The 14,038-nt window shown below is 36.7% G+C and overlaps 1 protein-coding gene across 3 annotated transcripts in view; it reads left to right on the top strand.

Annotated features, from left to right (window-relative positions):
* The first annotated feature begins 5,613 nt into the window (after positions 1-5,613).
* Positions 5,614-14,038, top strand: part of LOC116163545 (male-specific lethal 3 homolog) — a 32,181-nt gene continuing 23,756 nt past the window's right edge. For 2 of the 3 annotated variants that reach the window (XR_004143760.1, XM_031477535.1), the window contains exons 1-7: positions 5,725-5,978; positions 6,030-6,098; positions 6,153-6,262; positions 6,786-7,023; positions 7,078-7,229; positions 11,421-11,570; positions 11,756-11,980. Coding sequence is in view for 1 of the 3 variants with exons in the window: in XM_031477535.1 (XP_031333395.1) it covers positions 5,874-5,978; positions 6,030-6,098; positions 6,153-6,262; positions 6,786-7,023; positions 7,078-7,229; positions 11,421-11,570; positions 11,756-11,980 (1,049 nt within the window). In the remaining 2 variants the exon portion in view is untranslated. The other variant, XR_004143759.1, reaches the window with a different exon arrangement.

The raw sequence follows: 14,038 nt of genomic DNA on the forward strand, positions 1-14,038 counted from the left end.
CCTTGGGGCGTTCCTAAATTCAATGCATATTCGAATGAAGACATATTTTCATAATTCACGATATACTTTCGATTAGCCAAGAATGACAAGATGAAATCCTGGCATTCATTGCGAATACCTGCATTCTCAAGTTTCCTTGATAAAGTACCTACGTCTATACTGTGAAAAGCTTTTCTGATGTCAAATAACACAACAAAGCAATGTTTATTTGATTCGAGTTCCTCATATATATGCTGCACTAAGTGCGTTGTGGCGTCTTCTGTAGATAACTCAGCGCGGAAACCGTACTGACTGTCGGAAAGAATGTTGAATTTTTGCAAAAACGTTGTTAGTCTGTCGTTAACACATTTCTCAAAAATTTTGGAAAAGGAACTTAATAAGGATATCGGTCTGTAATTGGAGACAACTGCTGTGTCACCTTTTTTATGTACAGGCACTACGCGCGCACTTTTTAATTTTTCGGGAAATACACCTTGAGTAACACAGTAGTTAATGAGGCTGGATAGTTGGGGAGCAATGGCATTGGCACAGCATTTTAAGAGAGAGTTGGGTATATCACCAAGGTCCGGCGATGTACCACGTTTTAGAGAATTGTATTATGTTATACGTACACTTCACTTGAAGAAGTCGGTGTAAAAAAGAAGGATGCATTCAACACAGGGTTGTTTCTTGGGGTGAGTGTACTCCTTGGCGCCAGACTACATGTGTGTGGTACTGAGGCCTTAAAAAAAACCGGAAAATCGTCCGCGACCACTATGCAAAAAATCTTCGTGTACAACACGTGTTGAAAGTGTCTTTTTTTCATGAATTTGCATGATTAACTCGGGCTTCGCCCTCATTTATCAAAATGCAAATTCATTAAAAAAAAGTATCACTTTCAAAACTAGTTGCACAAATAACTATTCCGCGCGACATATCGACCACAAAATTAACTCAGAAACCATCATTATTAATTAGCGCCAGATTGGGAGCAACTACTTTATCATTATCGTCAGTCTGATCGTCCGTCCCACCGTTTGCACTATAATACGCCGGATGTCCACCGAATCGGGGCGACGAAAATCGGTCCAACTGTAGTCGTATCCAGATTGATCGGGCCGACTAAAATATTGGCAATTCACATAGATAGGTCGATCGCCTTTCGAACGATTTTTATCGGGTTGACAGTTGACATTCATCTTCGATAAAATGTCAAGTGAAGACGAAACAGTTGTCGCATGCTTTGCACCACAGGGGAAAGAAAATTCGCCGCCACAGTTATTGGCCCGTATGAATAAAAGTAAGCAAATGCTTATACTTGCAAAATTCAAAGTAAATACTCGTAAGTGCTTCCCACTGGGCGACTTAGCAGCGCTGCTGAGCAGCAGGACAGGGCGCAGTGCAGTGCTGCTATACAGACCAGCATGAAGGGGCAGTTACGAGTATTTACTTTGAATTTTGCAAGTATAAGCATTTGCTTATTTTTATTCATACGGGCCATTGGGTACATCCGTACATAACTAATAATAGAAACAGAGGTGCTTTCATTTGTGCCCGTGAACTTGCGAATCATGAACAAAAATTTAAATGTATGTCCAAGAGTAGTTTTTTTTTCCTTTTGGCTGACCTTGCTCGACCATTAACTGCCAGAAGGGACACCAATTACATCTGTGACGGTAGAAGAAGGTTTATCAGCACTTTTGATTATTATGACACACGACTGCCGACAATAATGATCGTGCAAGAGCGTCGCGTCGGGCGAAAATAGTCGGTTGCGATTTCGATCGGTCCCGACAAAAATCTAGCCTGTGGACAAGCTTCAATAGAAGCCATATATATAAGAGAATATATGATAGAAGCGCACGCGCGCGATCTTTATCGGACGATTCAAATCGCACCGATCTTGGTCGTTCCGATGTGGTGGACATCCGGCCTTTTAAAAAAAAAGCTTTGGCGTATAAAGGACAAGTTCGGCACATAGATAGATTACAAGTGGGGTAACCACTCCCGAAATTACTGTACATTTGTCCCGAAATCTCACCGCAATCCCCCGAAATCCTCCGAAATCAGGCCGAATTCCTCGCAATCCTGCTGAATTCAAGGAAATCACTCCGAATTCACGGAAATCACTCCGAATTCCTAGAAATCTCACCGAAATCTCGCTGAAATCCCCACAATCCTGCCAAGTTCAGTGTATACGTTTTGTTCCTTATTCTCGTCGAAATTCTCCACAATCAGACCGAATTCCCTGAGCAATCCTGCCGAAATCACGCCGCAATCACCGCAGTCCTATCGGAATCGCTGCAATCTCACTGAAATCTTTTTGTCTTCTGGTATTGCACATCTACGTTACCTTAATTTTTTATTCAATGGTTACAGTTACACAGGCTTTGCCCGTTGTAAATGAGCGGACTGTATCTTAAGTAAGTTTATCTTACCTTTAATTTTTCGGCGATTCGGCGTAAACTTGTGAATGGGTCATGAAGGAAAGGAAAAAGGAAAACTCACCCCAATCAGCTAAAAGAACTAAAACGTTTAACTGTTCTGCTTGCTTTAACTTAACTGTGTGTGAATAGTTGAAATCAAAAATTATCTATTATTCTGTGCACGCATTAGTTATGCGCAGGTAACTAAAATTGTATATGAAAGCATTGAAATGAAAGTAACAAAAACGCGGCAAGTTTAAATTGCTCATTCATTAACACCCGTGACTTGATAAAAATACAACTGGCAAGCAAGACGCAAGTTAGGCGTACAGTGTGGTCCAGTTTCGATGGGATTAAATGAGTAACTTTCTTATTAGCGCAGATAAACGAAAACGGTTTAAGTAAGTATACTGGCCGGCCGGTACCTCCTTTTTCATGCTTATTCCAATTACCATTACCAGAAATAAGCTGCCGTCTTGTAGTGTACTTAACCCCCAGGTTCTACGCTAACTTCACACTACAAGAACACGGAAATAAAATAAACCCGGCAACGTTTAAAAATGGACACCCGAATGACTATTCTCTCTAAAACTAAACAAGAACCCGCTTAAATTTGAAAAGTGGCACGTGATAAAACATCTAAGGCAGGCCCCCCTTACGTTAGTTGTAGACAACGCTTTGACCTGAAGCACAGTAGGGAAGGAACGTTAAATAAAACACTGAAATTGTGAAAAGTTTGTTTAATAATGATCGTAATTATTATGATTGTGAAAACCCGAAAATTTAGTTGATGTACATTGATATAAACAAAACAAACAAAGCCAAAAGGTGTCGTACTCTCGCAAAAGTCACTGCCAAGGATAAAAAGAGTACGACGTAAGAAAAACCTTGCAGTTTGATTAAAACAGTCCAAAAGTTAATTAACAAAATATTTTGTAAAAGTTTAAGCAGTAGTTAACAAAGATAGTAAATGCATATACACAATGTTTGTTACACTCAAGGTTAAAGCAAGTTTTTGGGGACAATGGGTCAGGTAGGAGCAGGTACCAAGATTCTGAGAAAGGGTTAAAAGTACAGATTGTGACTCATCTTTGGTGCAATAAAGTCCTTTTGTTGAAAGCAAGATGGAACATTACATGGCCTTGTAGGCAAATTTGACTAAAAACAAGATATGTGGAAATTATTGAATCGCCACTCATTTAACGCACATAGATTCTAAACTGAAGAGCTTTGATTAGCGTAATCTCGCTCCTGCAAGATGGGTAGTCCGCCCCTGGTTTCGGGGTTTCGAACCTACAGTTGGATGTCGAAGACAGTGCACGGAATTAGGTGCCCTAACACATAATTATAGACTACAGTTTCTTTTTCCACCTTCCCGAGACTGCTTCATTCACGGAGAAAATTGTTAGTAACAAACAACAAGTCAGTACATACATCAAACGAATCAGCAATTTCCACATATTAAAATAAAATGAAAACTTAACATGAATGTAACTTCAGGGACAAGACCAAGTAATCAACATCAATAAACATAAATTAAGCAAACATTACACCAAAAATGTAAACAATTATAAACAATAGCATAACGGTATCACACATATGATTGCACACAGGATGTTGAATGACGTAAGATAAACATTCTTCCTTTCATGAATCGTGACCTTATTTAACATTCCTTAAGGAAGATTGAATTACAATAGGTTGCCGACCCCTGTCCTAGGTAGTTTAACCGGTGGCAACGGTTTAACCGACACACACAAAAATTAAGAATAGATAGGTAGGTACATTTAATTTCTGTTACAGTGATCAAGGATGCCTGCGTATTTTTTGCTTTCCTGTTCAAATGTAATTCAATCTTCCTTAAGGAATGTTAAGTAAGGTCACGATTCATGAAAGGAAGAATGTTTATCTTACGTCATTCAACATCCTGTGTGCCACATAAATGCCTTATAAGTACGTTTCTTGGGTATCTAGAATTCTGTATACAACAATTACAAATCGAGATAGTGGGTTCATTACAGATTCCTGTATAATAATTAACAAAGGTAAAAAACTGACATTATTATTCATCTTTCTCGATGGTAGAGACATCTACGTCGTGTAATTTAAACTATTGAAAACAGTCACATATCCTGCCATTTAACCTGCGCTTCTGATAGTTATAAATTCAATGGTAGTACATTACTATGAATTTTTCATTGCAATCCCTATGATGCGTTACGCAAGTCACCACCCTGTATAAGGACCAAATAAAGTTGAAAATATCTAAATTTTTCACCCGCATGTACGACCCCTTCTTCTCCGTATAGTTTTAAATTAGGGGTTGTTATTTATGAATTGCCACACTGCTAATATTCGCAAACAATTACCGGCTTTTGCCATTTTTATACAACGGCGATAGGATATCGAAATTAATTCATGATAACAAAGACACATGTCTCAATACAAGATTATCAAAAATGTTTGAAAGAAGTATTTATAGATGGCACTTTAAAACATGTATAGATGCCATTTGTATAAGTAATGACGCAAACTACTTATACCTGCAAAATTAATAGTTACTGAAATCACACATAGAGGCTTGAATCCTTTATACCGCGCAATTATTTTTCCTATGCCAAGACACAGCCGTCTATAATTAAAAGCCGTGCTGAGAATTATGGCAACACTGCATGGTAGGCCGATTTCCTAATTCAACATGACAGATTATGAGTGTATATTCTTATTCCCAAGAGTTCATGGTACGGGAATTTGAAGTCTGTGGAGCTCCCCTCTTTAAAAGCTTCGTATCTAGACCCACTGGAGTAGCGACTGGCTTAAAGTCTGCCATTCCGAATCACACTTGGTCGTTGATATAACCTCGCTGATGCGCAGCGATTTACTGTCCTTTTACCGAAATTAAGTGCTCAAGCGTGTGCTTCACCTCGACCTCTTTCGACAGAAGTTCACCAATTTCGGAGATCTCGATGGAAAGCACATTATGATGCAGTTACCAATTTACAGCGTTCCGAATTTTAAAGTCAAATAAAAATGTTATTATCCATTTTTGTAAATGAAAAAAATATATGTACAATTGTAAGCTGCCAAGTATCTTTCTTCTATATTAAAACCGCCACGACGAAACACAGGGGAGAGGAAAATGCCATTTTTCAAGAGCAACAAGACTCCATTAAAACTTACATCGGCCCACCGATTGACTTTCGAACAACGTTGCCAAACTGCTCAGCATGGCTTGTAATTATAGACGGCTGTGGCCAAGAGCTATGGTGTGTTTCTGTGGTTTAACCGAGTTTAACATTTGAAAGGTGTGAGGTATTGAGGTTATGTTTATGTTGTTGTTGATATTTAATTATTTGAGTGTTTCATAGCGGAGCGAGCTTTTTTATACCCTTACCCTACCCATAATTATGCTAATTGCATGATTCGCTTACATTCTAAGGGGTAAAACCGATCCTTTGATTTCTTGACATGGTCTCAACTAGAGGAGGAATAAAACTGAAATTTTACGAAGGCGAAAGAGTACTTTGTTATGAACCTGATCCAACTAAAGCCAAAGTGTTATACGATTCTAAGGTAGGTAGAGAGATATACATCTAATCTGTTATTACCAAATGTCTTGCTTAGGTTTTAGATGTTGTCATAACTAAAGATAGTCGTGGTCGGAAAAATGTGGAATATTTAATACACTTTCAGGTTCGTAAGAGGCATTCATTATAGTTACAAGGTGTTACGTGTGATGTTTTTAAGGGTTGGAACTCGTCATGGGACAGGTGTGTACGTGAAGAGTATGTACTCAAAGATACACCTGAAAATCGACAATTACAAAAAGATTTAGCAGAAAAATCACAACTTCACATGTAAGTATTTACTAAATCAATAGTAGGTACCACTTGTGTTTTCTGTATATTAATAATAATAACCTATGATAAATTCCCCAAATTTAAGATACAAACCAGGTGCATTAATTGATATGGTAGGATTTTCCTAAGGTTGTATGTACGTGATCGATGTATTACATCTGAATTGGGCATGTTTACATAGTATATGCAATTGATAGAACAGAACAGTGCTGCATTGTGGATTGTGGTTGGTGTACCAGCTATACCAACGATCCTCTACATTCTACAGTATATCGACCACAATGCAGTAGTGTTGGTATGCTTTGCTACATACCCTCGTACATACCCATTCTGCTCTATCCTCGGTTCTATCGATTGCAGACACTATGTAAACATATCTAATTCTGATGTAATACACTGATGACGTGCACAGGTGAAATTCCAGAAATTCCTCTATAATGTCATTTTGCTAAACAGAAAATATGCGAGGGAAGGATTCGTGACTAGTAAAATTGTTTTTCATAAGAATTATTTTTCGCAGAGGTGCATACTTGTATCGAAAAGAAAGGAAGAAACTAATTAGGAAAAGTAATGAACCTATTGCTCATTCGTCAGAGGATGGAAGTGTGGGCAGTCCAACACAATTGGACACCGATGAATCCAGCCACAGTTCTGAGGAGGATTCATCATTGGAGGATGACATGTTTCCTATTGAACTGAGCCAAGATTTAAAAGAAATTTTAGAAAATGATTACGAAAACATTAATAATCAAAATAAGGTATGTAGAAATTTTTTGTATGTTACACTTACTAGTAAAACATTTTGTTAACAGTTAATGAAGCTACCTGCAGAACCAAACGTGGTAACAATTTTGGAGATGTATTGGAAACATTATGCCACAAGTCTGCTATGTGGTTTAAATGATAAGCCACTTACTAGGCATAGGATACCAAGCAAAATAAGACCCGAAGATGTTCAGAAAAAGTAAGTGAAATACTTAGGCCCAGTTGCAAACACAAATTGGTTCTGAGATTCTCAGTAACGAACGATCCTTAGATGTGAGTCAAAATATGCAAGGATGAGATAGCGCTGCTTCAAGTGTAGGTAGTGACTGCTTGGTAGCTCACATTACAGGGGTTTTGAATTACACTTTTATGTTCTAAAATGAGCTCATCAGGACGTGTAGGGTGTGTTCCTACGAAATCATTGGATTTGACCCATTTTCAATAGTCTTGTTACATGTGCCACATAGGTCAACTCTGCAAAGTTTGAAACGAATCGGTCCAACCGTTTGCTCTTATTGAATATATCTAAGCAGAATACAGCAAAATGGAAATAAAATATAATTATTTATATGTATTCGCAATTGATTGAACTCTATTGGATTTTGTTATATTTTTCTATTAATCAAAGCCAACTCTTCAACAAAGATGATCTCCAACAGCTATGCTGCTTAATAATTCAGTTAAAGGGAAAATTGCACTTCATTTATATTTTTGTCTTATTTTCCAAAAATTACTGATTTCCTCAATATTTCAACAATCTTTTGCGTGGAAACCATATGACGTACACACAATGTTAAGAGACGTAATTTTCTCCTCTAAGCTCCAAAGGTTTTTTGATGATTTCCGAGATGATTTCTTATATTTGCGGGAAAAATTAAAGACAATTACACTAGAACTTTCTACTTTGAGTGGTTTTGTTGCTGGTAGTGCAAACTAAAAGTATTTCGATTATATGTTACATTGGATTTGAATAAATCACTACATATTTTAAATGTAACTATATACATATACTGTTTTATCAAACCAATAAAACTACTTCTACCAAATTTAAATATATGGCATTGTTAGAAGGTTTTATTGATCCAATGATAACCAACGTTATGGAAGCGTTACATAGAAGATGATGTGATATTGCAACAAGACGGGGCCCTCCTCATTTTGCACAAATGTTCGACAGTTCTTTGTGAGAATATTAGCAGAATGAGTTCGATGAAAGATTTTAATCAGTCAACACAAAAATCAGTGTTAATATAAACTTACAATGGCAGATTTCTTGAATTAAATTTTTCACATACATATTTCAAAATTACTTATACACTAAGCTGGCGCTGTATGAATATCAAACTTGATTATAATTATATATATTCCAACATTCTTGGACCTTAGGTTCCCTGGTAGATGGGTTGGATGTAGAAGTTGTATCAAATGGCTAGATATGTCACTGTTAGATTTTTTTCTTGTGAAATCTCAAATTTATGCAGCGCAACCTGAATCTTAGTGCTTGTTCACAATGGACACAGTACCGCATTTCCCATTAGGCCAACTAGGCCCAGGCCTAGGGCGCAAATTTTTAGGGGGCGCTAAATTGGAAGGGGTACAAAAGAAAGAATGCGCTTTAGGTAAAGTTCAATTTGCTAGCGTCGCTTATCGTGTCCGTAATCGTTGACTTATTCGTAAGCGTAATAGGGCGCAACGCAATCCTCGTGGTCATGCAGACCATCTTCCTGCTACGTTGCGGGCACCGGCGGCCAAGGGTCATATGCAAACATACTCCCCTTTTAGCGAATAATTGAACTTGTCCAGCGGGGCGCTTTGTTCCGAGGCAATAGCTTGCACCAGTTGTACTTGTTACTTTGTTTTTTCTACATGATGAACCAGGATGTAATTATTTCTGGTTTTTAATAAATGGTCAGAATTTGTGAATATTATCTATCATAAATGTATTGTGTTTGTGTACTATTTTGGAGTTCATATTTTCGTTATTCTTATACACCATCCAAATCAAATACAATTTTGACAATATCAAGAATAATTTATTTACAACTGGACGTGTATGGGGTGCGATAAGAGTGCGGAGGTAGGGGGCGCTCTTTAGTTTGTAGGCCTAGGGGCGCTGAATGGCTAAATGCGGCCCTGAATGGACATAAGCATAACAAAAACATAACAGATACATAATTCATAATGTTGAATAGTAGCAAACCAACGTATGTGTTCACAATGATTACATAATTTTTATTTTTTTGTAAATGTTTGCGTATGTTTTATGTCCTACCGAAACGGTACATAAAAAATACATAAAGTTGGGTCGGTTTCAACTTTACGTAGGTTTTATGAAAAATCTAGTGGAATTAGGTGTATTTCTGTTGGGTACAAAGACGCAGCTGTTGGTTTGACATTTCAGTTACTACGTCTAACGTGGATGACATCTCTTCTGCCAACATAATCTGGTTATTTTTAAATTGGTACATAGTTTTTGGCGCATTATTTCATAGTTTGGTGTGGTTTGGTCCTTCGTGTGTTGTTTTTTGATTATATCCAACACGACATGGAAAACGTATAGACGTCGAATTATTAATTAGTTTGGTGCGATTAAAACCCTAATTGTTTAATAAAGGGGACAAAAGATATAAGTTTAATAGGTGATCGAATAATCCTGGTGTATGAAAAAAACCATATTCTTCATCATGCAGCTTCATTTCTAGACAAGCTTAAATTCTTAAATTCTCCCCTTTTCTCTCGGTCTCGATTTATAGGTCTGACCCACCAACGCCGTTTTTGTTTTGTAACAACTTTGTCTCTGTGTCTTCATAACAGTAAAAGCAATAAAACTGTTGAAATTTCCATCTCAGTGGCACACACATATACACCACAAATAATATTGTTATGTTCTTGACGTTTTGATTTGCGCCTACGCAGATAATTATAATCTTACGGTCACTGTGAACACTTTCTCCACCTGCGTAAAATTATGTCTTATGTCAATATTATGTTTTATGTATCTGTTATGTTTTTGTAACGCTTATGTCCATTGTGAACAAGCACTTAGAAGAACTATGACAACGTATCATATACGAAATCCTTGACGAAATCAGTCAGATTACCCCAGAAATGTCACAAAACGTGCGACGTCATATTGAACTAAATGTTTATTATTGTATGTAAGTTGGTGGTGATTTCGAACACTAATAAAGTGATAACAAAATTGTTTCTGTAATCTTGAATAACGGTTACTGTTACGAAGTTGATTGCAAATTCATTTAAATCAAGTTTTGTCTGGAACTACTGATCTGATTTTAAAAATAAAAACAGTGCTGAAAACAGAATGAACATGTGTATCGAATTATCTAACGTTTACCACCCCTTCCCATTTAACATTGAAGTTATGTATGTCCTCATCAAAACTAAAATTGACCGGTCAAGTCTTTCTGGCAAAACTGTCGTCAAACGGCCAAAATTGACTGTTTTCATTGGGCCACCCTGTATAAGATTTGCAGTGCAGCTTGGGAAACCTAGAAATCACCTACAAATTATACGCCACAGGGTCTCGATATAAACGGCAACGAACGCTGGATTCCACTGTGCAATTTCTTAAGTGTGATTTTAGAAATAACATTTTTGTTTTGCTTTTTCATTTTCAGAGAATAATTTACGTATAGGTATAAATAAATCATTATAGCTAAGTAGAATGGATAGGTGTAACCGAGGGTGTAACTTTACAAATAAAATGAGAAAATTGAACAAATTTAAAAAATAAATAACTGAATGCCTGTATATTTACACCCGCACGCATATAACACTACAAAAAGTAACCGGCTGCTGTCATGATGTCAGCAATCGCAAACGACGCGACGGCTCGTAGTTATAGTAAGTTCTGGTAGGTACAGTATTACGGTAAGTTAGGTAGGTAGTGTGTAGTTTGTGGACGGTGGGTTGCGGGAAAACATTGAGAGTGAGATACTGCTATGGAACCAAAAGTTACATTCCTGTTGACCCACTTGTTTTTGCTGCTTTTCAAATTTTTTGCACTCAAAGAAGATGTGGTCTAGACTTCCAACCATTCCGCAATGCTCGCATGCGCTATTTGGTAAAACGTTTATCTTGAAATATCAGTGTAAGCCACATGTCCAAATTTTATTCTGGCGATCGTCGTTTGAATTCTATAACATAAGTCAGACCCATAGTGCTTCTTTTTTTCCATACCAGTCCTTATAATCAGAATCCTTAAAAACGATCGCCTGAAAAGCAATTGTGCAATTCACATGACATAATGCTGTGTGTTTGGAAGCACTTTCTATGGGTGCTCTTGGGAATTGGTGCAAATTTGTGTCTTGTACTCGCAAGCAAGTTTTGTGTCAATTGTTTCAATTTGTAACTGTATTATCTTTTTCAGTTTAAATATTTGTAAAGAAATGCTAGACGGACTACGAATATATTTTGATTTTACACTGAAAGATTTGCTGTTGTATGACAAAGAACGCAATCAAGTCGAAACTGCTCAAGCTGTAGTTTTTCCAAATGACAGTACCGTAAAGCACGAATTGTAAGTATATATTTTCATTAATTCACAGTATAGTTCGACTTTTATTGATTAAAATTATGTTAACGGTAATCTACAGTGTCATTTGTTATCACTATCAGTATGTAAATTGTGCAATAAAAAACTAATTTGAAGTGTGTAGTCATGATTTGTATTAGTTTCTATTAAAAATTTACTTTATTTGACAGGAATGTTAAACAAGAACTAGAAGACTTAGAGTACGCTCACTTACCAAACATGGATGCAGATGAGGATAATTACAACAACCATGACGGAGGTCATAATCATTCCAATAATATTGGCCACCGAACTATCAAGCGTAGACGAGGTTTGAGATCTGAAAGAACCGCCGAGGTTCATACTAACGGCAACTTAGATGATTCTTCTTCATACAATAATACCTCTACGTCAAGGTAAGTACCGATCATTTAGTACAACCTACCTTTTTGTTCCTGATGTAACACTCGCTCTGTGACATATCTTCGTCTTTTCTCAGGCAAGGGTGTTTTGTAGTGAGAATGAATCAAAAGTTCTGAGGAGTGTCTTTAGTGACATCTTAGACCATATAGTATATGGACTGCTAATTGTAACTAAAATATGGTCAAGGACATCGCCTGGGTATGTAAGTTTCAGGGTAAACGAGTCTGCCCGAAGTTGTCCGATTAGAAACAATTTGATACTGTCAACCTATAAATTAACAAACGTCAATTAATTAATCGCCTAGATATGCCAACAAAGCAAACCTATTCTTATTTGTGGACGTGTAGAAGATAATCAAGAGTATTTAAAGCTTCCCGTGCTACGCGGTTATTATAAAAGCTACTCTTTACGCGATCCAAGTGGTGTTTAAACGACTTTAGTTTACCCTGAGATTCACATGCCCACATAGATATATAAATACATAGATACAGCCATACCCCAACATAGTTCAAAAGGACGCACCATCTATTACCATCACTTTCGGCACATTAATTACGTATAGCGCTATCCTTTATAGAGGTACCCTGAGCATGGAAGACAAGATTCGCATTATTTATTATAGCTGTCAATCAAATTGTTAGCACAAATCACACAGAAAATTATCAGATTTGAGACTTTACAACATAAATAAACCGCCTTTTTATTTATTTAAATCGCATAGTAGCAAGAAATGTTACATTTAAAATGGAAGATGTTACTTAGAAAGCTGGAAAATGAAGAATTTGAAAAAATTACAGCTGACAAATGGAAGAAAGTGTGTGAACATGTGGAAAGTTATTAATTTAAAAGAGAAGTTATATTGGTTGATGTTTCTGAACTTTATAATAAGTGTTAATAATGACAGTGATGATTCGGATTTGTCAATTTCATCTGACAATGATTCGGATTGTGAACTTTTATAAATGTAATGAATGTTCACTAAATGAGTATTATCACCAATTGGATATCATTGTTAAGATGTTGTATTTATTTTAAATAAATGTACACGTGTAGCTTACTTACTACAATTAGCACTATAATTTCAAAAAGAAACCCCACCGATTGGACATATATCGAAAGGTAGGGCAAGACGCGTAGCGACCAAAATTTGATATTGCACGCACACACAGTCTATAAATCTCGTTTTCCTAAGAATATTGCACGGATCCTTCTTTGTGATCATGATACAAACGCACTGCATCAACATCATATAGGCCAAAATGATAATTGGAAACGAATTCACTTCCTGTCGCAACTTAATCTCCGTAACCATTACGCCTACAACCATGTAATTAAAATTAAATTGTTGAACATAAACTTTACTTACTTACGGTTTTTTTTGATATTCTACAAGCCAGCAATGAATTCACTGCAGCACATCATGCCAAACAAGGTAACCATAGTCCCAAATTTGAATGGCGTAGCTCTATGTAATAAAACTATTTCAGGAATAACAATTATGGATGCGTCTATCATTATGGCAAGCACTAATGTTATTCGTATTCAATTGATAACGCAATAATCACATAATATTTAGTGAAAAAACCGCCCATCATGTTTAGGGCGAATATTTTTAGTTAGATTTGATTTCGCGCGATCGTGAAATGTGTCAACTGTCACATGACTTATGGGACGCGCTAAGTTTGTTTTAAGCGTCCGATTCGCGTACGACATAGTTGTTAATGCAATAAAAAGAGATAGAACATGTTTCTTCTTGGTTAGAAAGTAATGGAGAGATGTACAAATTTTCTTTGATATGTTTTTTAAAAACCGAGGTACGTTTGTTAAGGATGGCTGTATCTAGGTATTTATATATCTATGCATGCCCACAACTACAGTGCCCTCTATCCGTGACCACCCATTTTATATTAAAAGCATAGGGTTAATAGCAGTCCATGTACTATATGGTCTAGGAGTGACATACATATTAATACCTTTTGTAGTAGTTCGTCAAGAAATGCTCAAAATGGATGTGTAGAGTATGTGAATTTCCACTTCGAAAACTTGTATAG

The sequence above is a fragment of the Photinus pyralis genome, unplaced genomic scaffold (assembly GCF_008802855.1).
Source record: "Photinus pyralis isolate 1611_PpyrPB1 unplaced genomic scaffold, Ppyr1.3 Ppyr1.4_LG2, whole genome shotgun sequence".
NCBI lineage: Eukaryota > Metazoa > Arthropoda > Insecta > Coleoptera > Lampyridae > Photinus > Photinus pyralis.